Below are 27,282 nucleotides of genomic sequence, written 5' to 3' on the forward strand. Positions count from 1 at the left end.
CCTCACTGTTGTGGCCTCTCCCGTTGCGGAGCACAGGCTCCGGACGCGCAGGCTCAGCGGCCATAGGCTCACGAGCCCAGCCGCTCCGCGGCATGTGGGATTTTCCCGGACCAGGGCACGAACCCGTGTCCCCTGCATCGGCAGGCGGACTCTCAACCGCTGCGCCACCAGGGAAGCCCAAGATGTGGTCTTTTGAGTCTGGCTTCTTTCACTTAGCATGTTTTCAAGGTTCTTCCATGTGGTACTGTGTACCAGTAGTTCATTCCTTATTATTGCCAAATAATGTTTCATCGTATGGATGTATCACATTTGTTTATCCATTCATCGGTTGATGGACACTTGGGTCATTTCCACTCTTTGGCAATTATGTAAAATGCTGTTACGAATGTTTGTACAAGTTTTTCTGTGGACATGTATTTTCTTGCATAAAAATGGAATGCAAGGGATTCACTGCGTTCCATTGAGTGGAATGTCAGGGTCCTGTAGTAACGGTTTAACTGTTTAAGGAACTGCTAAATTGGTTTCCAAAGTGGCGTCACCATTTTACATTCCCACCACCAGTATATGAGGGTCCTAGTTTCTCTACATCCTTGTCAACACTTGTTATTATCTGACCTTTTGATTATAGTCATCTTAGTGGGGTGTGAAGTGATCTGAGTCAGTTTTTGCATTTTCCTGATGACCAATGATGTCGAGCATCTTTTCATGTGTTTACTGGCCATCTGTATACTTTTTCGGAGAAACGTCTTTTCAGCTTCTTTACCCATTTTTTAATTGGACTACTTGTCTTTTTATTATTAAGTTGTAAGAGTTCTTTATATATTTTACATACAAGTCTCCTATCAGATATATATGATTTTCAAATATTTTCTCCCATCTTTTTGTTATTTTTCATTTTCTTGAGTGTCCTCTGAAGCACAAAATTTTTAGTTCTGATGAAGTCCAACCACCTATTTTTTCTCTTGCTGTTTGTGCTTTTGGTGTTGTATCTAAGAATTCATTGTCAAATCCAAGGTCATGAAGATTTACCCTTATGTTTTCTTCCAACAATTTTATAATCTTAGCTCTTACATTTAGGTCTCTGATCCATTTTTTTGATCCATTTTTTATTGTGGTAAAACATATATGAGTTACCATTTTAACCATATTTAAGTATCCACTTCAGTGCCATTAGGTACATTCACATTGTTGTGCAACCATCACCATCGTGTCTCTCCAAAATTTTTCATCTTTCCAAACTGAAACTCTGTACTCATTAAACAATAACTCCCCATTCCTTGGCAACCACCATCCTATTTTCTGTCTTTATGAATTTGACTACTCTAGGTGCCTAATATAAGGGGAATCTTACAATATTTGTCCTTTTGTGTCTGTCTTATTTCACCTAGCATAATGTCTTCGTGGTTAAGATTCATCCGCGTTGTAGCATGTGTCAGAATTTCCTTCCTTTTTAAGGAAGGAAATATACGTTGTATGTATACACCACATTTATCCATTCATTCATTGATGGACTTTTCTGTTTTTACCTTTTGGCTATTATGAACAATGCTGCTATGAACACGGGTGTACAAATATCTGTTTGAATCCCTCCTTTTAATTCTTTTGGGTATATTCCCAGACGGGGAAGGGCTAGATCATATGGTAATTCATATGTCTAATTTTTTGAGGAACCACCATACTGTTTTCACAGCAGCTGCACGATTTTACATGCCTGCCTTCAATGTACAAGGGTTCCAATTTTTCCACATCCCCTACCACAGTGGCTGTTTTCTGTTTTGTTTTGTTTTTTAAATCTCTGACATGGCTCAATAAGGCTGCCTTTAAAAAATATATTTATTTTATTTATTTTCTTAATTTTTTTGGCTGTGTCGGGTCTTAGTTGCAGTATGCGAGATCTTTCGTTGCAGCACGTGGGCTTCTCTCTAGTTGTGGCGTGTGGGTTTTCTCTATCTACTTGTGGCCCACGGGCCCCAGGGCACGTGGGCTCTGTAGTTTGCGGCATGTGGGCTCTCTGAGATGCAGGCTTAGTTGCCCCGCAGCATGTGGGACCTTAGTTTCCCGACCAGGAATCAAACCCGCGCCCCTGCACTGGAAGGTGGATTCTTTACCCCTGTACCACCAGGGAAGTCCCTGTTTTTGTTTTTTTATAATAGCCAACCTGATGGGTAAGAAGTATCTCATCGTGGTTTTGATTTGCATTTCCCTTACAACTAAGCATCTTTTCCGGTGCTTTTTGTCCACCTGTATATCTTCTTTGGAAAAATGTCTATTCATGTCATGCTCCCATTTAAAATTTGTTGTTGTTGTTGAGGAGTTCTTTATATATTCTGGCTATTAACCCTCATCAGACATACGATTTGCAAATATTTTCTCCCATTCTGTGGGTTGCCTTTTCACTCTGTTAATAGTGTCTTTTGAAGCATAAAAGTCTTTCTATTTTTTATTTTTTTGGCTGCACTATGGCGCGGCTTGCAGGACCTTAGTTCCCCAGCCAGGGATTGAACCTGGGCCACTGCAATGAAAGCACCGAGTCCTAACCACTGGACCACCAGGGAATTCCCCAAAGTTTATTTTGATGAAGTCCAATTTATCTTCTGCTCCCTGTGCTTCTGGTGTCTTGGCCAAGAAATCATTGCCAAATCCTCCATCATGAAGCTCTGTTTTCTTCTTAGAGTTTTATATAGCTTTAGCTCTTACGTTTAGATGTTTGATCCATTTTTAATTTTTATATATGATGTAAGGTAAGGTTCCAAATTCATTCTTTCACTTGTGGCTATCCAGTAGTCCCAGCACTATTTGTTGAAAAGACTATTCTTTTCCCATTGAATGGTCTTGGCACCCTTGTCAAAAATTTGTTGACCATAGACACATTGGTTTCTTTCTAGACTCTGAATTCTATTCCACTTATCTATAGGTCTATCCTTATGCCAGTACCACACTTTGTTGATTACTGTTTCTTTGTAGTAAGCTTTGAAATTGGTAAGTGTGACTACTTCATTTTTGTTTTTCATTTTGTTATGTAGGACTGTATTGTCTAATTTCCATATATTTGTGAATTTTCCAGGGCTTCTGATAAAGCTGCTCAACACCATTAGTCATCAGAGAAATGCAAATTAAAACTGACTCAAGTCATGTCACACTCCACTAGGATGGCTATAATCAAAAGGTCAGAAAATAACAAGTGTTGGCAAGAATGTAGAGAAATCAGAACCCTCATGTAAAATGGTGCAGCCACCTCGGAAACCAGTTTAGCAATTCCTTGTTTCTTGTCCAAGTAAACCAGTTTCCTTGTTTAGTGAGTGGCAGGATTATGTTAGTGAGTCTATCTGCTCCCCACTGCCCACCCACACACACAGTGTGAAGCCTCTGATATTGCTACTTAGGGGGGAGTTATGCCCACAGTCACCCTAGCAGGACAGTGATTTGCACAGATCTCTCCTTGTCTCTTTCCCCGACCACACCCAGCTGTTAAACTACACTAGTTGCTGGCTGATTGCTATATTTTTCAACAACGCCCTGGGGGAATAAATGGCTCCACAAATTGATCCAATCAAATTCAGGCTTCTGGGCTTCCCTGGTGGCGCAGTGGTTGAGAGTCTGCCTGCCGATGCAGGGTACTCGGGTTCGTGCACCGGTCTGGGAAGATCCCACATGCCGCGGAGCGGCTGGGCCCGTGAGCCATGGCCGCTGAGCCTGCGCGTCCGGAGCCTGTGCTCCGCAGCGGGAGAGGCTGCAACAGTGAGAGGCCCGCCAACCGCAAAAAAAAAAAAAAAAAAAAAAAAAAATTCAGGCTTCTTTGAAGGGATAGTTTCAAAGGTCAGTATTTGAGATTTGTTCTGAAGCTGAGAGAGTTCCTCCCAGCTGTATCTTTACCCATTTCTTTTCTTTTCTTCCTTCCTTCCTCCCTCCCTCCCTTCCCTCCTTTCCTCCTCCAGGGAAGTCCCCCTAATTGTTCTTTAAGAGTCAGCTCAGCTGTTCAGTGCCCTTCCTGTCTGTTCTTTTGTATTTGATAATGGCCTTGGGATAGGTTTAAGGCAGCAGGAGCCAATATCCTATCATAATTGGTTGTGTTAGCTGTCTTTCCCATGTTTTTGGTTGCGTTGGGTCTTAGTTGCGGCACACGGGATCTTCGTTGAGGCATGTGGGATCTTCTGTTGCAGCGCGTGGGCTCTTCATTGTGGCGTGTGGGTTTTCTCTCTCTAGTTGTGGCGCGGGCTCCAGGGTGTGTGGATTCCCAGACTGCAATCCTCTTGAGGGCAGGAATGATTTCTCATCCCATACACAAGCCTGGCTCAGGGCAGGCACTCTAAATTTTAAGGATGAACTTTCTAACAGGAATAGGAGATAAAAGACTATCATTCTAATTTTCAAAACCTCATGTGAACAGGAAGGTAAGAAATGCCCCCATCTGCCATCAAAGCTGGGGACACACACACTCTGAGGCAGCCAATGCCCAACTCGTTCCTCTTTTCAGAGCCACACTGATGATTTCAAATTTTTCCCTATGAAAGCCACTCTATCTCACCCCCTGATGGAAAAAAAATAAAAAGAGGACTCAATACTGTCCATTTAGAGGAAGTATTTATTGTAACATAAAATACACAAATCGTAAACAATACTTTTTTGGTGCCTCTATACTAACCTGCATCAACACTAAAATCTGTATCTGAAATAATTTCACAAAGTTTTATAAAGAAAAATTATAAAAAGTATGTTTCCATTTTAAGTTATATTCACTTTTAGTCTCCCTCCCACCCCCTACGAAGCCCCGCACATACCACACATTGAAACATTTTGATGACGTGCCCATGTGTGTCTGGGAGCGAGTGAGAGGCTGAGGTGGCCAGGACTTGCCAGTCACCTCTCCTTGCGGTTTGCAGAACAGGGAGAAGACAGAAGATACATGCAGATAGCGAGCGCAACTTTCAGTCAAAAATCTCTCCCATCTACAGGCATAGCCTCAGGAGAACGGAGGACAGCTCAGCCACTGGACGTGCGCGGGAACCCCAGGCTCAGGGCAGCCACTTGCTTGGGAACCTGTCCCCCCAACCCCAGTGCTAACTAGGCAGTGAGAGCTCTGCCCTCGGCACGCCTGTGGCTAGGCCCACCCCTCATCTGAAAGTGTGCCAATCCCTGCCCCCAGGGCTGCTGGGACGACCAGGGCCGGCACTCAGGGTGCCCCGGTGTCGGGCATGAGAGGTCTCTTTGAGTCCAGGAGCAGCCAGGCTTCCTTTCTACCTTTCTCCAACACTCCCAGCCTCAGGGGGGATTTTCATCAAATCTTGAGGGGACGTAAGGGGCTTCGCAGCACCCTGCGTCGGGGCTGGTATCCAGGGAGGAGTCCGCCTGCTCCTCAGAGGCAGAGACGGTCTACTGCCCAGCACAGAAGAGTAAATCAGTGTATGAAACCAAGCTAGGGCAAAGAGCAGCTTGTAAAAAGTCCTCTTTCAATAAATAATTTACTACAGAGGAATATTTTCCTTTAACATCAAAACACTGATAAATTCAGAAGTTATTTTTGTAAAAAAAATATGTTTATTTACTCACATGTATAAAAATAATGTTTCTAGGGCCATTCTCTCCTGGGTGTGGTCAGGCCCTTCTTTTGGAGGGGGGGCTGGGGGTGACCTTGCAGGCCTAACCCCAAAGTTATACCTGCTTCCCCCTCTTCCCACCTGCCTGCCATGGCCCATTCCTTCCTTCTGGTATAAAGCTATGGAACAAACTTTGGATAAAGTTACGCCGAGGATTTTTGGTTTTGCCTTGTTTTTGCAAAGCAAACTTCTCAGCAAACTCGCTGGCTGCATTTCCCCAAATTACCAATGCCGACACCCAGCACCCTGCACCAGGGTGGCAACGCACTGGTCCTGGGTTCAGCCCACATTCCTGCCACCCACTCCCCAAGACATTGTGTGCGGACAGTGAAGGGAAATGAGGTGACCTGCGTCCCAGTGGCACAGGACCTGACGCAGGAAGAAAGAATTCTGATGTCAAATTAGGGTGGGAAGGGAAAAACAAGTCCCAATTTGGAAACAAAAACACCATTCAACCTTTGCAAAATGCCGTTATCAATAAGCCTTTGAAAAGCCTCGCTTGTGCCTCTACCAGCACAGAGGAAGGACAGGCAGACTGGACAGCCACTTCCGGGTAACAAGGCAACGTTCTCAGCGCCTGCGAGCCGGGGCTGGGCAGTCCACTCTGGCCACGACACAAAGGACATCAACACTGTAAGCTCTAGTTATGTGACTCTCTTTTCTTTCCTCTACTTCATCAAACGTGCCTGCACATGCGTACACACATAGGAACTAAGCGGCAACTCCGTGGGGGCTGGGAATCAGCGGGAGAGGCAGAGAACATTTAGATGGGTTACGGGTTATTTAAAAAGCCACTACCCATCGGAAACCCACATCTTCCCTTGCCCCAGCGATTGCTCTATGTCCCCCCTTCTCCCATCCCTACCGAGGAAAATGGGGATTGGGGGACAGGGAAGGAGGGAGGACTGGTTTTCTTTGTGAAAAGGCAGCTTCTACGTTTCAGAAGAAAAGTGGAAACAATCATGTTCATATATCAATGGCTTGGCAGACACAGTGACAAAGATTCACCAGACACGAGGTGATTTCACCTCCCTCTGTCCTTCTCTCACTTCAACAGCCACATGTCCAAGTTCAGCCACCCTCAAAACACATGGCCAAGTTCCAGGGTTCATGGAACTAACTACCTTTCGGCACAAGGTTAAAACAACCACAGTCTCTGTTTGTGGCCCCACTGCTGCAGCTAAGCTCCGGACAGCAAGGGGGAGAAACAGCCCAACGTGCAATCTCACACACACACACACACACACACACACACACACACCCACACAGTCACATTCCCTTCACTGGTGCCACCATGCACAGAAACACTAAAGTCACAACTAGTAGGAACACTTCACATTATGAGTATTGTTTCCAAAGCGAAGCGATTCATGGAATTAAAACATCCACAAAAGTAACTCCTCTGGCGAGGATGAAGAAGCTGGAGGTGGCCACGGGGGGTCACGACTGTGCGTGGGGGATCCACTGACTGTCCATAGGTCGGCCTAAGAGCTCCTCCACGCGCCGTGCCACGTCCATCGTGTCGTCCAGATCAAAGTCCCCATCATTGTCAATGACGGGGTCAGGGCTTGGGAGGGAAAGGGGAGAGGTTACGGGAAGGGAAAGGTTGCCAGAGGCCAATGAGGAGCAGCAGAGTCCACCCCGTGCCCCCCCAGGTGAGCGGCTCAAGACCGACCGCCTGCACCCTTGGCCCAGGCCTCGCAGGAAAGCAGCACTCTGACCTGAGCCCTGGGGCAGAGTCCTTTGCTAGCTGGCTGGACAGAGTGACTCGGACTAAAATACCCAGCCTACCTGCCCCTAACACTGGCTGCCCGCACACACCTAAACCCCACCTGGTCCTTATACAGAGCCAGAAAAGTCTCCACTTTAAGAGAGGGGAGCAGGTGCCATTTGCCCAACCCCACTCTAAACTACCAACACCTACTGGTTGGATCTCTCCCTCCCACCTGGGCATGTGCCAGAGCCCGGCCTGGCCTGGGTGGTCTCAGACCTAGAGAAGCTCTGGGTTCCTTGCCCACCAGCCCTCTGGTGCCCAGCCTGAGGCCAAGTGCCCAGTTCCTCCCCTCGGAGCCCCAGGAGAACACAACCTACTTCTGTGGGTACATGTTATAATGAGCCTGGGGGCACACGGCTGGGGAGGGGGCCTGGTCCATGTAGGTGGCACTGCTCCCGGCAGAGTCCGCAGAGGCGCTCACAAACCTGCGAGAGGAAGCAGAGCACAGCCTCAGTGGCGAGGGGCTCGGGGGCCACCTTCGTGTCTTTTTCAGGTGCGGAAGGACAGAGTGCCCGCTGAGCCTGGGGCCCTGGCTGCAGGAGCGGGCCCCGGGTACCGATGCCCTGGTGACCAAGCCCAGCTCCCTCCCCAGGAGGGGTGGCGGTGAGGGGTGAGGAGAGCCAGGTGCGGGGGGGGGGGGGGGTGGCGGCGGTGAGAGGAGAAGAGAGGCAGCAGGAGACCAGAGCTGGACCCGGGACACTTACTCAGGGACCACTTGCTTGATCTGTGGCTTCACGTATCCGTCCACTGCTTTAGCTGCCGAGGGGGAAGAGTGATGAAAACCAAAGTTCTCAAATGAAATGAAAATGCAGTCTCCCTTAAGAATCCCATCTTTTCTTAGGATGTGACACAACTGCCTCATTTTATCTTAGGATCCAGTATAAGCACATCTTTTAATCCGTTAGGAAGACCCAGTAGAGTTGAGAAGCCTCAGTACTGACACTGCAGGTAAGACAGCTTCCAAGCTGGCTTGGACGTGTTAATTAATTCTTCAAACCACAGGAAAGATATGCTTCAATACAAATCTAAATCAAACATTAACTGCATTGTAACTGTAAAAAGAAAACATATCTTAAGAAGTTTAAAGTCGCAGATGCAGAAAGACAGGGGACAAAACGAGGACCAACAGGAGGAGGTTGCAACAGGACAAATTCTCATTCAAATAAGGAAGAACGCTGTCATCACAGGAACTCCCCGCAACAGTCTCGGGAAGAACTGATTTCTTCATCACTGGAGGTCTTCACGTGGAAGGTGTACCAACACTCGCTAGGGGTCATGTGGAAAAATCTAAGCATTAGAGGGGAATTAATTTGACTTGAGGATCCCGGGAGTTACTCTAGTTCTGAGCTGCTACCCTTTTAGGAAAGGGAATGTCACTCTGTCAGGTGTCTGCGTGCTCTTTTCGTGGGGTTTCTGCACTCGGGGGTAATAGGATGCTCATGCCTCCCAGCGGGTGCTGTCTGTGCTGTGTGGCTGGTTAAAAAGAATGCTGCCGCTGTGTCTCACTCTTCACAGCATCCCCACCGGGACGTGGCAGGCTAGGGATAACCTAGCAGATAAGCTAGAGTTACCTTTTCAAAAGGCTGATTATGGAAATCCAGCTAAGTAGGTAGTAGGAATGTGATGGTCTGAAGTCGGTGAATGAAGTCTTGTTTCCTGGGTGTGTAAATATGGAAATAAGTATAAGCTTAACTGTATCAGACAATGAAGATTCCGCTGAGGTGAGAAGGGTGACTCAGCCCAAGAGAATGAACTGCTCCGTGGGTCACACATTGCTTGTTATCCTGACCTGCTTCTACTGGGGCTTCGAATGTCAGGAGCTGCCTTTTCATAATATCTCATAGGCTTTTTGTGCCTTACGGTCTACAGAGAATTTTACAGAATGGCAGAACAGATAAAAAAACAAAGAAATGTTGTAAAAGTAGGATTGAAAAATCTAGATTAGTTGTGCTAACAAAAAGAAGCAGTGGTGGGTTTAATCCAAAATACCACATAAGTCTAAAAATATTTTGGCTTATTTCCCCACCTAGAAATATAACCAGGTGGGAAGGCATGATACAAAAAGCAGAATCTATAAAGGAAAAAGGTCAACAGATTGGGCTATATAGAAAATACAAGTCTTTGCACTTCAGCAAAATAAAACCTAAATGTTAAAAGAACAATGACACACTGAGGAAAATCTCTGCTACAATAATAAAAGCTATATTTACTGTATAAAAAAACACTTGCATGTTCTTAAGAAAAAAAGGAACTCCAAAAGAAAAATGAGCAAGGAATAGGAACGTACCTCACAGAAAAAATACAAATAGCCAACAATGGGGAGGTTAAGAAGTACAGGCTAGACTGAGCTCAAACCCTGGCTCGGCCTCTTCCTAGCTGCGGTATCTCTGGTAATTTACTTCACTCCTCTGTGCCTCAGCTCCTCAAATGTAACATGGGGATGGTGACAGTGCCTACTTCACAGACCTGTTTTGAGGATTAAATGAGAAACTATTTGAAGTGTGCTCAGAAAAGTGGCTGGTATGCAAGTAAGCATTCAACGGATGTTAGCTGCTATTATTATCTAGTTATTATTGTTATTATTATCTTTATAGGAAAAGATGTTTCGACCTTACCTAGAATCAAAGAAATGAAAATAAGAACTAAGATTATCATTTTTATGTCTATCAGACTGGTAAACATGAAACTGCTGAAGAGACACTAACACTGGCAGGAGGAGGATGGAGAAGCAGGTGCTCAAACAAGACGTCTGTGGGAGTGAGAATGGATTCCACTTTCTGGGGGGCAACTCTGGACGGACGTGTCCAAATGCTTGAAGAGTATACGCCCCTTGACACAAATTCCACCTTAGGGATTTGTCTTAAGGAAACAGTAGAACAAGATGCGTGTACCAGGTTGTCTCAATATTAACCAGAAAAAAAACTGTGAATAACTTAAATTTGAAGTATCTTAAATAACCAACATAGGATCACCATACAATGGAATTCTATGCAATTGTTAAAATGATGCTGTAAGTTTATATTTACTAACCTGTAACTCTGCCTGTGATATCTTTTTAAGTGAAAGAATAATCAGGTTACAAACGACGACGTATGGTTATAACCCAAACCCGACATGATCTGGTCCCTCCCACTGCTCTGCCCTCATGTCCCACCATTTCTCCCCTGCTCATTCAGCTCCAGCCTCCCGGGTCCTCATGAGTGTTTTTTTTTTTAAATATATGTATGTATTTATTTATTTTTGGCTGTGCTGGGTCTTCGCTGCTGCGCACGGGCTTCTCTAGTTGCGGCGAGCAGGGGCTACTCTTCGTTGGGTGCACGTGCTTCTTTTTTTTAAAATTAATTATTTATTTTTGTCTGAGTTGCATCTTCGTTGTTGCGCATGGGCATTCTCTAGTTGCGGCGAGAGGGGGCTACTCTTTTGTTGCGGTACGCAGGTTTCTCATCGTGGTGGCTTCTCTTGTTGCAGAGCACGGGCTCTAGGCGCACGGGCTTCAGTAGTTGTGGCACACGGGCTCAATAATTGTGGCTTGCGGGCTCTAGAGGGCAAGCTCAGTAGTTGTGGCGTACGGGCTTAGTTGCTCTGTGGCATGTGGGATCTTCCCGGACCAGGGCTCAAACCTGTGTTCCCTGCACCAGCAGGCGGATTCTTAACCACTACACCACCAGGGAAGTCCTGTGCGTGCCTCTTATTGCGGTGGCTTCTCTTGTTGCGGAGCACAGGCTCTAGGTGCACGGGCTTCAATAGTTGTGGCACACGGGCTCGGTAGTTGCAGCTCGCGGGCTCTAGAGGGCAAGCTCAGTAGTTGTGGCGTACGGGCTTAGTAGCTCCGTGGCATGTGGGATCTTCCCGGACCAGGGCTCAAACCTGGGTCCCCTGCATTGGCAGGTGGATTCTTAACCACTGCGCCACCAGGGAAGCCCCCTCGTGAGGTTTTCTAAGCATGCCAACCTCACTCCCACCTCAGGGTTTCTGCTCTTGTTCTCTCGGCCTAGAATGTTCTCTCTAGATCTATGCGTGGCTTCCTCACTTCATTCAGGGCTACTCTGATGTCACCTCCTCAGGGGAGCTTTCCCTGACCACTCGAGTGAAGTGCTGTGCCACACACACACCCCCCCCGTCACTTCTCTGTCCCTTCACCTTAGTTGTTTTCACAGTGTCCATCACTAGATACATTTATTTGTTTACCTGTTTATTGTCTTCCTTCTGCTATTAGATTGCAACCCCACACAGGAAGTGCTTAATAAGCCTCTGGCGACTGAGTGACAGAATACATATCTACGTCGACTGGAAGAACATTCACTAAATTGTTTACGTTGATGAGATAAGAAATGTTGTGCGGTATCTATTTTCTTGTCTATACTTTTCTGGAAATTTTACAATAAATACATAATACTTTTATTCTCAGAAAACAATAAAACCATCTCTGTTTTGAAAAACAAAATTTTACCTTCCTAATTTTGTTTGATCTAAGCTTGTATTAAAAGCAATTTATTCCCTTCAATTTGATATTTGGGGTTGGCGGCCGATGTGTTTTTTGTGTAACTGAAGAAAATAGCCCAGGATTTACATCTGCCCTGGATAGAGCTCGAACAGCAACAACTGAGTGTTAACTGCGTAGATTTTCATGCCAGACAGACAGACTGACACACACAGACACACACGTACACCTAAAACAAAACCAAAATCACAATGAAACCAAATCAGAATGCGAACATTGTTACCAGTGGCAGGCTCGCAGGGAACTGGGGTGTAATATTTGGAGTACACTTCATCTTTTGGCCGGTCAGGAAACACGTAGATAAGGTAACTCAGGTCTCCCAAGCGGTCAGCCAGGGACCGGATGGAGAAGTCTCTGGTGGTAAAAGGCATCAGATTCCAAAACATTCTTTCCTCTAGATCAAAAAACAGAATAATCATAGTCTAAATATGATTTCTGAACAGGAAATCTTAAAACCCAAATATACTACAAATAAAGCTCTCCATTAAAATTGTCCCAATAAAAATCTCCATTTAAAAATTACCATAGGGCTTCCCTGTTGGCGCAGTGGTTGGGAGTCTGCCTGCTGATGCAGGGGACACGGGTTCATGCCCTGGTCCGGGAAGATCCCACATGCCGTGGAGCGGCTGGGCCCATGAGCCATGGCCGCTGAGCCTGCGCGTCCGGAGGCTGTGCTCCGCAACGGGAGAGGCCACAACAGTGAGAGGCCCGTGTACCGCAAAAAAAAAAAAAAATTACCATAGGTTGTAGATCAAGTAGTTTTTAAAAAATTTATATATTATTTATTTAGTTAATTTTGGCTGCATTGAGTCTTTGCTGCTGCATGCTGGCTTTCTCTAGTTGCGGCAAAGCGGGGTCTATTCTTCATTGTGGTGCGCGGGCTTCTCGTTGCACTGGCTTCTCTTGTTGCAGAGCATGGGCTCTAGGCGCGTGGGCTTCAGTAGTTGTGGCTCGTGGGCTCTAGAGCACAGGCTCAGTAGTTGTGGCGCATGGGCTTAGTTGCTCCGCGGCATGTGGGATCTTCCCGGACCAGGGCTCGAACCCGTGTCCCCTGCATCGGCAGGTGGATTCTTAACCACTGTGCCACCAGGGAAGCCCAATTAAGCAGTTTTTTAAAGTCATGGGTAGATAAGCAGGTAACACATATACCACTTTCCTAGAGATCTAATGATCTCAGGTAGTTTCCAGTTCAAACAGTATTCTGTCCCTCCCTAGAAGAAACTTCTTGCTGACTCCAGTCCCTGATTCCCTGTACAAAAGTATGAAAAAGAGATAGGAAGTGTGTCCATAGCCAGAGGGTGCATGGGAGTTATTAAAAGCTGTTAAAATCTTTAAGTCACAAAAAACTAGCAAGCTACTCTTGTCTTACCGTGAGGGTCAGAGGAAAAGAACTAACATTCTTGAATGGAAATGATCGATGGCAGTATCCTTATGTTAGGATAAAGGAATAATGAAAATAGCACATTATTTCCACTCTAATGACTCCAAACAACAGAGTAATTCTTTACTGAAATAAGCTCAAGGTTGAGTAATAGGAAGGCAAACATTTCAAAAGGGAAGCAGCTGAGATTTTGGACAGGATACTGCATCACATGTAGCCAGCCATACGTCGGGTTGTACATCTGTGTTTCTCAAAATTAGTAATTGTGTTTCCCATAATAAGATTTTACACAAGCTGCAGCTGTGGCATGGTTATACATTTCTGCTTCCCATAATTAGTACTCGTGCCCAGGAATAATAAGTACTCAATAAATTGTCAAAGTAATTTTGCAACAAAAGCACCTAACCAGAGCCAAGGTGTGTCTTAAAAAGGGAGGGGCACTCACGAGAATCAAACTTCCAAGCAATGGTGATGCCACCAATTTCAGAGTCACTGAACCTCAGCAGGAAGGTCCCGTCAGGCTTGTTAATGAGTAGGTCGTGGGCCTGTTGCTTGTTCACGAAACCCAAGATAGCCCTGGATCACAAAGGCCAAATAAGCAGAAGCAGAGTGTGATATTTTAACGCCAGAAAAAAGACCTTGCTACTACTCTACTGCTGACTTAACAAATGACGATTCTCACCCATCATTCCAATGAGGCTTGAGATGTTTTTTTAACACTTCCATCACACCGTCAAACCACTGCCAGAAAGTGTAATTCCGTCCTGGTAAATTCTCCTGGTTGGAGATACAACAATGAACACAAGAAGGCAAAAGTAACACTTGGGATATTATTACCTGTATATACTTTAACTGGAAAAATTAAATGGAAAACAACATCTACATTGTCAGAATCATACAAATATACACACCTACCTGAGTTTGACCAAATGGTCCTACAACCCAAAAACAGAATAGAGGGGAAAAGACGGAAGAAGGGGAAAACACCACAGAGCAATTACCAACACCCAGTGGACCCTGGCTACACATACTTTCCCCTGTATCTAGGCTGACTAGTCCTTTGCTGGTTTTGATGTGTGGTCTGTGACCAGCAACAGCAGCATCACCTGGGAGCTTCGGAGAAACCTGTAAATCTGAACGGGATTAGATCACACCGTGAGGCCACAGAGAACACCCCATCATACGGGTGTTACCAACAATTATCAGCAAAATGCAGTGATCTGATTCCGGTGGAAGGCAGGAGCCGTACTGTAATGGCAAAGACAGACCACCTAGGCCTCCTGCTTCCCTATCAAACCTCCTCTGACCACCAGTGAACCTGTTAGCCAGCTGGTTAGCATGCGACCATTTAAAAGAGTTCCACTGAGAGACTGTGAGATCTCTGAAGTAGGGCATGTGCGGTGAGGGTGGGGGGCGTAAGCAAAGACACGAAAGTTCAGTTTATGATCAGAGATGTGACGGGTGACATCTGAACCACCAGATGCTAGAGGCAAAGTTTCCTTCATCAGCATCCTCTCTTGCAGGCTGAGGGTCCCACGGGAGCCTGACTTTGCATTACACATCAAGGAACATCAGAGAGTCAAGGGGACAGAGCCACGGAGTTTTCATCATCACGAAAGCCTTACTTCTCATGAGTTACGCTGCCGTTTACTTTGCTGTTTCCTTTACAAAGGAAGAAAATGCACTAGCCACATGCAAGGCCCAATTTGCTGATAGAGTCAAACATAATTTTCTACGTAAAAAAGTATGTGGTTGTCCAGCTATTCAGAAGCTTCCTACTACCACGGGCATGTCGTATTAGAGACATGAGGAATGAGGGCCGAGGGCAGGGAGACTCCTGAGGGATCTGGTTTGCAGGGGCCGATCTAACTGCAGCGGGCGGCGTCCCTCACCCTGTTGAACTGGGACCAGGACACGGACATGCCGTTGTAGTCCTCGAGGTGGCTGCTACCGCTGTTGAAGAGCTTCTGCGCCAGGAACACGAGGTTCTCCTTGGTCAGGCCCCGGTTGCTCTGCACTTCGGCCTTGAATTTCATGTTGAGCGCCTCGCACAGCTGCGGCCACAGGACTTTGTCAGGCACTGCAAACGGCACCCTGCCCTGGTGGGGAGAGAAGCCAGAACCTTAGGAGAAAACAGTTGCATGATTTATTCCCTCAACCTGCAAAAGAAAAACACTGATGGCTGGATGGAGTTACACACACTTGTCTCTGAGCCTGAGGATAAACTCAAACTTCCCTGGGGTATGCGTTTCTGTGAAATTCGGAAGGTTCCATTTTATTACCTTCACACATAACCTAGAAGGTAACCTCGGGCTATCTGTGGTGTCCTGTAAATGAGCTGCTGGACGTACAGTGCAATCCTACTTTCTTTTTTTTTTAATCATTCTCTCCTCATTCCCTTATTTATTTATTTAGAATTTTATTTATTTATTTATACAGCAGGTTCTTATTAGTTACCTATTTTATACATATTAGTGTATATATGTCAATCCCAATCTCCCAATTCATCCCGCCCCCACCCCCACCCCCACTTACCCCCCTCGTGGTGTCCATACGTTTGTTCTCTACATCTGTGTCTCTATTTCTGCCCAATCCTACTTTCTAACAGCCACGAAAACAGAACATGACCAAGGTCTGGCTCTGACACTCAAAGGGAGTCAAAATCTACAAGACTGGTTCTCTAGGTACAGAGAGAGAATGTGTGCATGTGTCCATAAGTGTGTGCACACGTGTCAGTGTGTGCACAAGTGTCATCCTTGCCCTTGACCCCTTCTGCCAAGAACTCTAGCTCAAAGTGAAATAATATATATACATATATTCATATATATATATATATGAATCACTTTGCTGTACACCAGAAACTAACACAGCATTGTAAATCGACTATACTTCAATAAAAAAAAGTAAATAAATAAAGAAACAGCATAAGATGTACACTAGTCATTAACGTAACTAAAAATGTTAAAAATGCTTACTTATTTAGACAAGATACTTTAGGAATGACATATCACAGGAGGTGCCAGAGTTACATGAGGAGTGAGATCTGTGGATGCACAGGGAGGGAAATGAGAGCAGACACGGCAATCCTATCCAGGAGGCTTATATTTTTTTAATTTTAATTTTTTCCTTGTCTTTTGATTCTCATTCGTTCATTCTTTCCTGTATATACACACACACACATTTCTATACATATATTTATTTATCTGTTTGTTTGTTTAAATGTCTAGTCAGTCAGTGAATCAGTCGTCCTCCTGTTCCAACTGACTGTTCATCCCAAATCCTCTTTTGGATCAAGTCTTCAAGCTCCTTAGGCAGGTATTTTTTAAAAGGAGCCTCAAACGCAGGGTTTGTAGCACAAGCATCGTAGAATTTCTGCTAAGAATCTCACCCCTACGGCAAAAATATTGTTCTCTAAAGAGGCCTGTTGAAAATGCCAAGTTGTACTCTTCACATTAGAGCCACATTAGAGAAGGACATACTTTTACGTCCCAAATAACAAGTATAACCTTTTATCATGCTTTTGTGGCCTAATCTCTACTGGAAATATGCCAACACATGGAACTCTGCCTATGAAATGTTTTGAAAATGATCAAGCAGCACATGAGCGGTGACCAGATAGCATCTGGGTGTGTAAATCTGCAGAATCGTATTTATTTCTTTACACAAAGCATCTCATTCTTCACGAGACTTGGGATGAATCACAGAATCTAAAATTTGGAAAGGACATTAAAGCTCACCCTCAGTCATGGGAGGGAAGAGGACAGGAAGCAACTTCGAAGCTAAGTGACTTCCTGAGAGGTACAACCTCTAAAAGAAACCCGGGAGTCCCAAATTCCATTCATGGTTTCACCCACAATTCAAAATACTATTTATAGAGTACTGACTACGGGACAAGCATTCTGGGTTATCACCTAAATGAATCTTCCAAACAGCACTCGGGAGCATTATTCTCCCTGTGTTGCAGACACTTATGGGAAATTTAGACTCAGAGAGGTCAAGTGAATTTCCTGTTGTCACAGAGTGAGGAAGTGGTGGAGCTTGAATTGAAACCCTGGCCTTTCTTCAAGCCCCTGCTCATTCTACTTTCCACATACTCTCCATTCTGCCTCCCACTAAGGAAAACTGCATTTTTCTTCTATGCCTTTTGGTGGGGATAAAGAGACTTGAAAGAGATTCATGACAACAGTATCAAAATCTTGAGACCCACGGGCCCAAAGAATACACTCACAGGCTCTGCAAAAGCGTTGTCCCAGAGAACAGTGGCCGTCGCATTGTTGTCCTGGCTGCCGTGAACAATCACCACCACCGGGAGGGACAGGGTCTGAAAAAGACACAGGAGCAGGGCTGAGCTCCTGCAGCCACACGCTCCGCCCTCCTCCCCCTTTTTTCTATCACAACACGTTTATTCTCTCTACAAGTTTCAGTAAATGTCACCCTTGAATACAGAATAGGAAGGGCTCCAGGAATAATGAGACTTTGCACATTGGCACAGGCTTAGAAATTTTAGATATTTTTAAAAGAGACATTTCTGTGTGACATTTTGGTATTTAGGTATTTCTTAGATATTTCTGAAGGATGGAGTAAGTTTCTCAAAGCTAGAGACTAAGAGAGAAAAGAGGAGAAAAATGGAGACATTTCCGGGGAAAAAGAGCAAGTAACGAATGTCTAAAATTACTACAACTGTACTCAAATCCATCCTGACTGATGTTTCTCTTGGTTCGCTTCTGCCCACATCTCCAGCTATTTCATTTCGTTATTATTTGTTCATGGCTTAAGAGAATCTAAGAGATAGAGTCCTAAGGATGAGGTCTCCTCACTTCTGTTCACCAGTAATCACAAGAAGATACACCTGAAACTAACACAACATTGAAAATCACCTATACTCCAATATAAAATAAAAATTAAATTAAAAAAATTATCACAAGAAGATACTCTGTGATCAAAACAATTCTTTTGGGATATAAAGTACACACACACACACACCTTGACTTGAAAAACCAGCTCATTTCCACCAACACTGAACTGTGATTCAAACAGGATTGTAAATTTTTCTTCCGTCACCGACTCCGCTCCACGACGGTCAGACCTCTTAATTCGTTTCAGGGACTGAAAAGGAGAAAAACAGAGGATAAAGCCCTCAAACAGCTAGGGAAAATTCGTTCACCCTCTTTCCCCATCCTCACCATGTTCCTGAAGTGAGCGCTGAGGGTGCACGTGGCCTGGTGATACTCCATCACACAGCAGTTGTTCAAGATCTCTCCGCTGTAATCACTGCAAATCAGACAGACAACTTTAAACCCATACAGGGTCTCAGCACACACAAGGTAGAAAACACATTGGGGGTGGGAGGAAATAAAGAAGGTTGTCAATCAACTTAAGTCATTTAAGAGGAGATGGGGGTTCGGCTGTATAATCTATCTAAGAAATAAATGTACATAAAACACATAAGAAGTTTCCTATAGACATATCCCTACTAAATCATACTTTCTTCACAGAAGAACCCCCTTACTGCTTCTCTGAGAGCTGGAAGGGGACACAGAGCTAACGGGGCTCCTACAAAGGAACGGCCAGGCCTAGAAACTTCCGAGAAGGTGGGATCACTTTCCTATTTCGAGGGCAACGTACTTGCGGGTGTTCTCGTTCTTGAGCAGCGACTTGGCCTGCTGCTCACTGATGATGGTCGCCTTCACCTGGGGGGGGTTCATGTGCACGTTCAGCTTCCCGCCCACCAGCAGGCGCACGGTGGCTGCGAACTTGGTCTGGGTCTTCAGGACCTGAGGGGGCTGCTTCTCGATGATGAACGTGCTGCGGGGACACAAGTGACCAGGTGACGCCTCAGGGGACGGCGCTCCGCTCCCTCCCTCCGTGTGGCGAGGCCGCCTTGCGTGGGGCACAGCAGGCGAAGGAAGGGCTTGTGGCACAGCCCCCGGTCCCGGGGGGGCCACTGCGAGTCGGGGGAGCTGGCAGGAGGGGAGGCAGTGAGATGAACTCAACAGCTGAAATGGGGGGAACAAGCCCATACAGTGTCCACGAGAGAAACCGGGCAAGGTGAACCGCAAGAGGCCACAGCAACAGGCGACAGAGGGGGATGGGATGAGGGTGTGAGGCACAGACGGAAGGGTTCAAGCCAGAGCGCCCTGTCTGTAAAGACCCTGCTGCCCGCGACCCAGGCCAACCGGATGGGGCCTGGGCGAGGACAAGAGGCAGCAATCACCTGGTCACCAGGGCTGAGATGATGTCTGTGATGGTGGCGTTGACCTCAGCCAGCATCTCCTCCACGGGGCCGGGGATGGGCAGCTGCTGGCAGAGGTGCTCAGCTCTGCGGATCTGCTGCCGGTTCTGCCAGATGATCTCCGCCAACTTCTCACACCTGCACGGGAGCCCCGAGGCCAAAGGGAAGGACAAAGCCTTCAGCCCCTTCCTCCAGGCCAGAAGCCAGAAGGCTCCCAGGCTGGGGAGAAGGCCCAGACCCAGCTCCACCCCCAGGAAGGCTCGGCGCCTTAGCCGCCCGGCCTGTCCGCTGAGCAGAGCACGGCTGCCCTGCCTTCCAGAAACACAAAGAAACTCACAGGAGGAGCGACCCTGACTTGAGTCCAACCAGCCTGAGCGTCGCTCTGCACACCTGGCCCCACCCCACTCCCTCACCCAGGGACGCCCCTCCCGGGGAAGGTGGCACAGGACGGGGGCACCAAAGTCTGCATCAGGAACCAGACCACTGGTGAAATGAGACCTGTGCCCCGACAGAGGCAGCCGGCTGCTCACGGAAACACAGGAGCAGGACTGCAGCCGGTGGTGCCACGCTGAGCCCCTGCCGCCCCCGCCTGGCCCCCAACACCCACTACCAGGATTGTAGCACGTCCAGGCTGCCCTCGGGGGGCCCTCCGTTCCCCGCCAGCTGCTGCCGCCGCTTCCACTGGATCAACTCGTCATCCAGAATGATGGTCTGCTGCTTCCGCAGCAGCTGCAGGGTCTTCTGGTGCTTCTCGGCCAGCTCCTGCGGGGCGGGCGAGGGGAGCGGCCCTTCTGGGCTCTCAGAACACCCCGCAGGGCCTCCCCTCACCCCTTGCCGACCCGCTGTGCCCTCCGTGCCCACACAGGGGGGAAGGCTCTGGCCTCTTGCTCTGCTGGGTCCTGCTCTCCTCCTGGCTCTCTCCCTCCCTCAGGTCCACGCCCGGGAGGGGAGGGACGCAGAGCCCACTCACCACGCGGTACTGCTGCAGCGTCTGGGCCTCGCGCTGCAGCCAGGCCTCCAGGGACACCTGCTTCTGCTGGAGGGCCGTCTCCCGGCTCAGACGCTCCTGGGGGTTCAGCTGGGCCAGCTGGGCAAACTGAGCTGGAGGAGGGGACAGGACACCCACGACCATGACCTCCCCGGGTCCAGCTGGGAGCCCGGCAGAACTGCACTCACCTGTTCTGGAGGCAAAACCCTGGAGGGGACACAGCTGACAAGTGGCCAGTCAGGGTTCCACAGCCATGGCGCCCAAAGATGAGTGGGCTCCGTCCCCTGGCCCCCCGACTCTGAGCTCCCCTTGGGGAGTGGGGAGACGGAAGCTCGGGGTACAGCTGGGGAGGAGCCAGCTCATGGCCTCCCTGCCCGCCCAGCCCTCCTCTCCCCACGCGGGGTCCGGCTTAGAGCCACCCTGCCTGGTCTGAAGTGTGTCCTCGCCGTTTAAAAGGCGGGTGAACTCGGGCAAATCACCTCACTCTCCCATGCCTCAGCTTCCCCAGGTGTAAAATGGGAGAATCACGGCACCTGCCTCAGTGGCTGCTGTGATGTTAAATGAGCAATGATGCAGAAAATACTCAGGAAGCTGCCTGGCACCATCAGCTCCAGGTGAGAGTCAGTCCTCACGGCCAGTGGGTTACAGGACAGGATTAAAGGCTGATGGAGCAGCTCTCAGGACAAAGCCGCATCGGGAAGGCCCTGCTCCGCGGGGCTGAGCGCAGCAGCCTCTCCTCGGGGAAGCGGGGTGGGTGTTTCTCCAGGTGCTGAAGGGGCCTAACATGTTTGTCCAGGTTGGGTCACTGTGAGCTCAGCAGACCAGCCGGAAGAGGGAGGGAGACAGAGTGTCCAGGGCCACTGGGGACACGAAAGCAGCAAGATTCTCTCAAGAGAGGGAGGCAGCTTCTCTCCACACCAGCTGTCAGGCATCTCATCCATGGCAGGAATAAGGTAACGAGGCCTCACTGACGAGGCCTTTTCAAAAAATGTTATATTATACTTAAGACCTAGGCAAGTATTGATAGAAAGGATGATACAAGGAACACCTGTGTATCAAGACGCCAGCTTAAGAAAGTAAACATTTCCACAGTTAAGCACCTGTACACCCTCCCCTGCCGGCATCCCCATCCCTCCCTCCACAGGCAATCACCATCCTAGATGCTGGCATTCCTACCCCCACCAATAGGCTTTTGGAACGTCCCACGGTCCTTACTGGGGCTGAGTCAAGAAGATGAGAGCGTCAGTCAGCAGGTCTTGGTCAAGTTCCCGGCAGGCCTCTGAGGGCCATGTCACACTGACCGAGGCCCTGCCCTACGGACGCACAAAAGCAACTAAGGACACACTAAAGCAACCCTAGACAGCCAGGAAGGCCCAGAACTAGAAGAGAACTTAGAAACATGGCTCTCACATGACTGCGGGGGACGGAGCAGGTAAGGAACACAGCAGAAGAATCTGGAGAGCCACCTCGGAATCCTGCCGCCCACAGGGAGGTGGTGGGGATCCCAACACCAGGCCCAGCCTCCTTATGCAAGTGACCCACTTAGGTCTCTCCTGGCAAATTGGAGAAGCTTCTGGGAAGGACGCCAGGACACTTGAGGCAATGTCTGCTCCACTGGAGGGAGCTGAGACTTCCCTTGCACACACGGATCAGTCGTCTGTGTTTCTGATGGGTGCACTTGATCAATGAGACTGAACTGACATTGCACGATGGGGACAAACCCAAACCAGAATCGAAACCCAACCTCACAAGTAGGAAGCAGAAAACCCCAGAACAGGATCATCAATACTGTCAACCAGTCAACGGCCTTGGGTAGAAATAATAGCCTGAAATGTCCTGCTCCCTAATGTAGCAGGAGGGCCTTCCTTTCTTTCCGGTCAGTCTGGGACGGATTCAGATCTGAAGAAGAGCTGCTAGAATTATCCCCCCAACATTTACTCAACAGCTGCTACGATTCGGGCTGTGCTAATCTCAGGGTACAGAGATAAAAGACATAGTTCCTTCTCAACAAATTTATATTCTACTGGGGAGGACAGAGTTAATAAATAGTATTAATACAGTTCTAAAATGGAGCCCACAGGCACGGCAGTAGAGGAACACCTGGTATGTGTACGCACGTGTATTTTCATGGCTGCTTGGTTGAGCTAAAGCTTCTCTGAGATTTTGAACTGGGCATGCAACCAGGGAGAGGAAACTACAGGTACACCTCATTTTACTGTGCTGCAATATACTGCACTTCACAGGTACTGCATTTTTACTTTTTTAAATAAATTGAAGGCTTTTAGCGACCCTGTGTCGAGCAAGTCTATTGGCTGCCATTTTTCCAACAGCATTTGCTTGTTTCTTGTCTCTGTGTCACATTTTGGTAATCCTCGCAGTATTTCAAACTTTTTCATTATTGCTATATTTGTGATGGTGATCTTTTTTTTTTTTTTTTGCGGTACGCGGGCCTCTCACTGTTGTGGCCTCTCCCGTTGCGGAGCACAGCCTCCGGACGCGCAGGCTCAGCGGCCATAGCTCACGGGCCCAGCCGCTCCGCGGCATGTGGGATCTTCCCAGACCAGGGCACGAACCCGTGTCCCCTGCATCGGCAGGCGGACTCTCAACCACTGCGCCACCCGGGAAGCCCGTGATGGTGATCTTTGATATTACTACTACAGCTTGCTGAAGGCTCAGATGGTTAGCATTTTTTAGCAATAAAATATTTTTAAATTAAGGTATGCACATTTTTTTTAGACATAATGCTATTGCACACTCAGACTACAGTCTAGATAAACATAACTTTTATATGCACTGGGAAACCAAAAAATTCATGTGACTTGCTTTATTGCAATATTCACTTTATTTTAGTGGTTATGGAATCAAACCCTTGGCATCTCCAAAGCATGCCTGTATTAAAGTCACCCTGCCAAATTCTATAAGGTCAACAGGGGGCGCTCGTGGGGCTCCACACCCTCCAGACTGAATTCTGACTCTGTACCCAAGTGCCAGCAGGATTTACCGCAGGCAGGGGAGCCCTTGTCTGTAAGGGCTAACTGAGATGCACTAGTTGCTCTGCCCCAGGACGGCCTCTCTGAATAACCACACAGAACAACATTAAAAGGCTGTAAAACACAGCCCGCCGTGGCCCTAATACCCTCCCTGCTTAGAAAGGTTAACATTTCAATAAAGCATCACTTACAAAATGTCTGCCACATAAAGTACTGTCTGCTACTGTTTCCTTAGTCCGTGTGCTCCTTCCCACAAGAGGAAATGTCTTCGCTCACAGCCCAGGAGCTCCTTGGATATGGGTAGTCAGAGTGAGACCCCAAGCTCTCCAAGGGCCAGCGCCTGTCTTCTTCCCTTCCAAAGCCTCAGCCTCCTGCACTGCCTTCAATGCAAATGATTCTCTGCTACTCCAGAGAGAGGTAAACGCTTCTAAATGGAGAACTGGTTCTCTTCCAACCCGACCAGCTTCTTTCTAGTCCTCATTCCCGTCCCCCAGACACACGCTGCCCTCCCACACCAGCCTCACCCTGGATCCTCAGGCTCTCTTGATACTGGATGATGAAGTACTCTTGAGTCTGCTGCAGCTTCTTCAGCTCATTCTCTGTGTCTTGCGTGACCAGTCGCAGCTCCTCAAATGTCTGGTTTATCTGAAGGTGTTTCTGGGACATGGCATCAGCGAGACTTCCAGCCGGAGAATTACCCTGGAGACAGATCAGGGAGAAAGTGTGGGCAGCAGTGAGCTGGGCAGGAGGATGGGAGAAAGCCTTAGGCCATAGTCCCAAGGAAAGGGCGATGCTCGCATTATAACTGGGCTGAGATGCCAAAAGCTAAACTTCCAGTCAGAGAATTGCAAGTGTTATTTGTGAGAGTTGGGGTAGAGTGGGGAAAGAGGAGCAACAGAAGACCTGGCAGACTACGGCATCTTCATAAAGTATTGCAGAAAGCTTCTGACCTCCACCAGAGTATCCCACCCAGGGTCCATCTGGGTTCTCTCTGGAGAGACTAGAACTCAACATGTCCCAGGAGTTACCTGGGTTTTCCTACTAATGATGATGACCCCTCATTTCACAGTCACTCACTGACCCAATGCCACCTGTGCTAGGTGCTGGGGACACAGTGGGGGACAAGGCTGTGGGAACACACATCATCTGTGTCCTCCCTCAAGACCTTCTTGTGACTGAGGGAAGAGGGTGAACCACTCACAGGCGGTGTCCTGGAGACCCCAAATGAAGTGACAGGGGAGGTATCCACAAGGGCTTTGTAGACCCAGCCACTGAACTGCCCTGGTTGGGGGGTTGGGGGGTGAGCAGAGGCTGTTCTTAAGTAACCTCACCTGAATATAAGCACGCCTCTCCTCAAATATAGTTCAGTTGGGGTAAAATTATTTTGCACTTGTTCACACTGCTTTGTGGTTGCGATCTCATCAAGGTTACAAGTCAGTTAAGATCAGAGACCAGGCTTCTATTTCCTTTGGGCTTCTTAGGACAATGCTCTGTTTATAGTGACACCAACAGATGCACACCGAGTCATCTTGACAAAGCTGGGTCCAGAAAGAGCTGGGCAAGAAAGGACATCCCAATGCCTCTCCCCAAACCCATGGGACACTCACATTGTTGGCTTCTCGGACCAGCCTCTGTTCATTGTACAGAATATGGCGGATGCAGCGGACCAGCTCCATGGGGCAGCGATCGTATGTGTTCTGAAAGAATCCAAAAGCAAACATCACTTTGTTCCACTCCATGCTATGGGGCCGAACTGTACCTCAGAGCAGGGGGCCAGATCATAAGATTACACAATGGTGTAATCATGAGAAAAGCTACTCCTCCAATGCCAACGGGGACAAGAAAAGCACATTGTGGGAAACCCAATTACAGGAAGAAGGTAAAATTATTCTATTTATTGCATCTTAATTTGCTTAAAGTAAGGGCACCATGCTTGGAAACAGAATACATTTTAAAGAGGCCATATTACTGGACACCACCTTGACTGGGCAATCAAAATTACTACCACCAATGAGGATAAGATGGACGTTGTACGCCTCTGGATGTGATACCCTGAGAAAGACACAACGCTACTTATTTAGAATTCTGATCAGGGGTGTGTAACCTGAATCTAATCATGAGGAAACTTCATACAAACCCCAAATAAGGTCCATTTTATACTTAAGAAATAGAGGAGCTGAATTATTTTAAAATGTCAATGTAATGAAGGACAAAGAAAGATTGACAAATGGTTCCATATGAAAGGAGATTAAAGAGACATGACAACTAGATGCAATATGTGATCTTGAACAGAATCCTGGGCTGGAGGGGAAAAAACTGCCCTAAACGACATCAGTAAGTCAGTGGACAAAATGGAAATAAAGGTATAAGATTACCTAAAAGTGTTGTATTGATGTTACATTTGCGGAAGTTGATAACTGTACTATAACTACATAAGAGCAGGTGCATATTCTTAGAAAACGCACACTGGAGTACTTAGGGACAAAGGGACGTGATGCATGTAACTTACTCTCAAGCGATGAAAATATGTGCGAGTGTGTGTGTGCATGCGCGTACATGCACATGTTAACGACAGGTGAGTCTGAGTGTAGGTAGGGGTTAGTATCAATCTCATAATTGTCTATACATTTGAAATTATTTTCAAATAAAGAGTTTAAAAAAGGCAGCTACAACCACAAAGCCAAACAATAAGAACTTTATACATGTCACACGTGACTCAACAACCTTGGGTTAAAGAAGAAAAAGAAAATCTCTGAATGCAGGAAGAGCCCCTGCAGGGAAGAGAATGAAGTGTGGCCTGGCGCTCACATCCACCTGGAGCTGCGTGGCCTGGAGCTCATGCCCGCCTGGAGCCTCGAGGCCCCAAGATCACACCCACCTGGAGCTGCGTGGCATAGTGCCCCAGCTTGATCTTCAGTAAGAACCCATCTTCCCCCACTTGGTGCTCTGCCTTCTTCTGCAGCTCCTGCACCAGGCCCTCCAGGAGCTGGGTGGCCTTAATGTTCTCCTGTGGATTATCAAGATCTATTGAGTCCCTAGGGGAAAGAAATTACATACATATGTATACATACATGCACACAGCCTGTATAAATGCAGCCTCAACGCATCACACCTTTTCTTTGGCTACAGTAGTTTCTTTATAATGCTCACTGCAAATTTTAGGAAACAGTCCAATCCAAATTGACTAGATACCTACATTAACCTATTCCTAATCCACTAATGACCTAAGTGGGATGTATAGTATATTTTCTTTTCTTTTTTCTTTGCAATGTACTGCTCTTTCTCCTACTGACTTGCTCTGGTGCTTATGCTATTTGCTTCTAGGAATGAAGGGAAAAGGAAAGTGCTTTGTGTACTCTAGAGGAAATAGGGACTCTGATAATTTCCTATTTATAGTCACCCCCTCATGGGTGTAAGGGGGCACAGGGTCAAGAATGCTCTATGTGTTTTTTCCAACCTCGACTTGTTCTACGTCTTGCTAATTTCACAGAGAGTATTTCTTAAGTAAAGGCAGGTGAGTCAACCTTTATCATTACTTCTAAGAAGCCCTAGAAATGGGATATTAAGACAGAAGATGCCTACAAGTATTTACACAAGTCAAACATTTACATCAATAGTTGCAGATTTGGGACATGTAGGCAACATTAACTCCTCCAATGAACCACAGAAGTCACTAACAGGGCTTCGTATTAATTCAGAGCCACTTAACTGTTGACAGGGGTTGGGTGGTCTCCCTCTCTCCCTTTCTTCCCCCACTCTTCCCCTTATCCCTGACTCTTTCTTTTTTTTTTGCGATACACGGGCCTCTCACTGTTGTGGCCT

General features: G+C 47.2%; 1 protein-coding gene across 7 annotated transcripts in view; it reads right to left on the minus strand.

The window, feature by feature from the left end:
* Positions 1-4,564: 4,564 nt before the first annotated feature.
* Positions 4,565-27,282, minus strand: part of STAT5B (signal transducer and activator of transcription 5B) — a 72,511-nt gene continuing 49,793 nt past the window's right edge. For 3 of the 7 annotated variants that reach the window (XM_067715004.1, XM_067715005.1, XM_067715003.1), the window contains exons 3-19: positions 26,339-26,495; positions 25,068-25,157; positions 23,985-24,159; positions 20,453-20,583; positions 20,093-20,244; positions 19,465-19,620; positions 18,876-19,055; positions 18,434-18,521; positions 18,234-18,356; positions 17,479-17,571; positions 15,143-15,349; positions 13,933-14,027; positions 13,696-13,826; positions 12,093-12,263; positions 8,073-8,124; positions 7,686-7,793; positions 4,565-7,161 (exon numbers count right to left, since the gene is read on the minus strand). In XM_067715004.1, coding sequence (XP_067571105.1) covers positions 7,035-7,161; positions 7,686-7,793; positions 8,073-8,124; positions 12,093-12,263; positions 13,696-13,826; positions 13,933-14,027; positions 15,143-15,349; positions 17,479-17,571; positions 18,234-18,356; positions 18,434-18,521; positions 18,876-19,055; positions 19,465-19,620; positions 20,093-20,244; positions 20,453-20,583; positions 23,985-24,159; positions 25,068-25,157; positions 26,339-26,495 — 2,236 coding nt within the window. In that variant the 3' untranslated portion in view covers positions 4,565-7,034. Of the gene's footprint in view, positions 7,162-7,680; positions 7,794-8,072; positions 8,125-8,939; positions 9,025-12,084; positions 12,264-13,695; positions 13,827-13,932; positions 14,028-15,142; positions 15,350-17,478; positions 17,572-18,233; positions 18,357-18,433; positions 18,522-18,875; positions 19,056-19,464; positions 19,621-20,092; positions 20,245-20,452; positions 20,584-23,984; positions 24,160-25,067; positions 25,158-26,338; positions 26,496-27,282 lie in introns of those variants that run through there. The other 4 variants (XM_067715008.1, XR_010937350.1, XM_067715006.1 and 1 more) reach the window with 4 other exon arrangements.

The sequence above is a fragment of the Pseudorca crassidens genome, chromosome 19 (assembly GCF_039906515.1).
Source record: "Pseudorca crassidens isolate mPseCra1 chromosome 19, mPseCra1.hap1, whole genome shotgun sequence".
NCBI classification, from domain to species: domain Eukaryota; kingdom Metazoa; phylum Chordata; class Mammalia; order Artiodactyla; family Delphinidae; genus Pseudorca; species Pseudorca crassidens.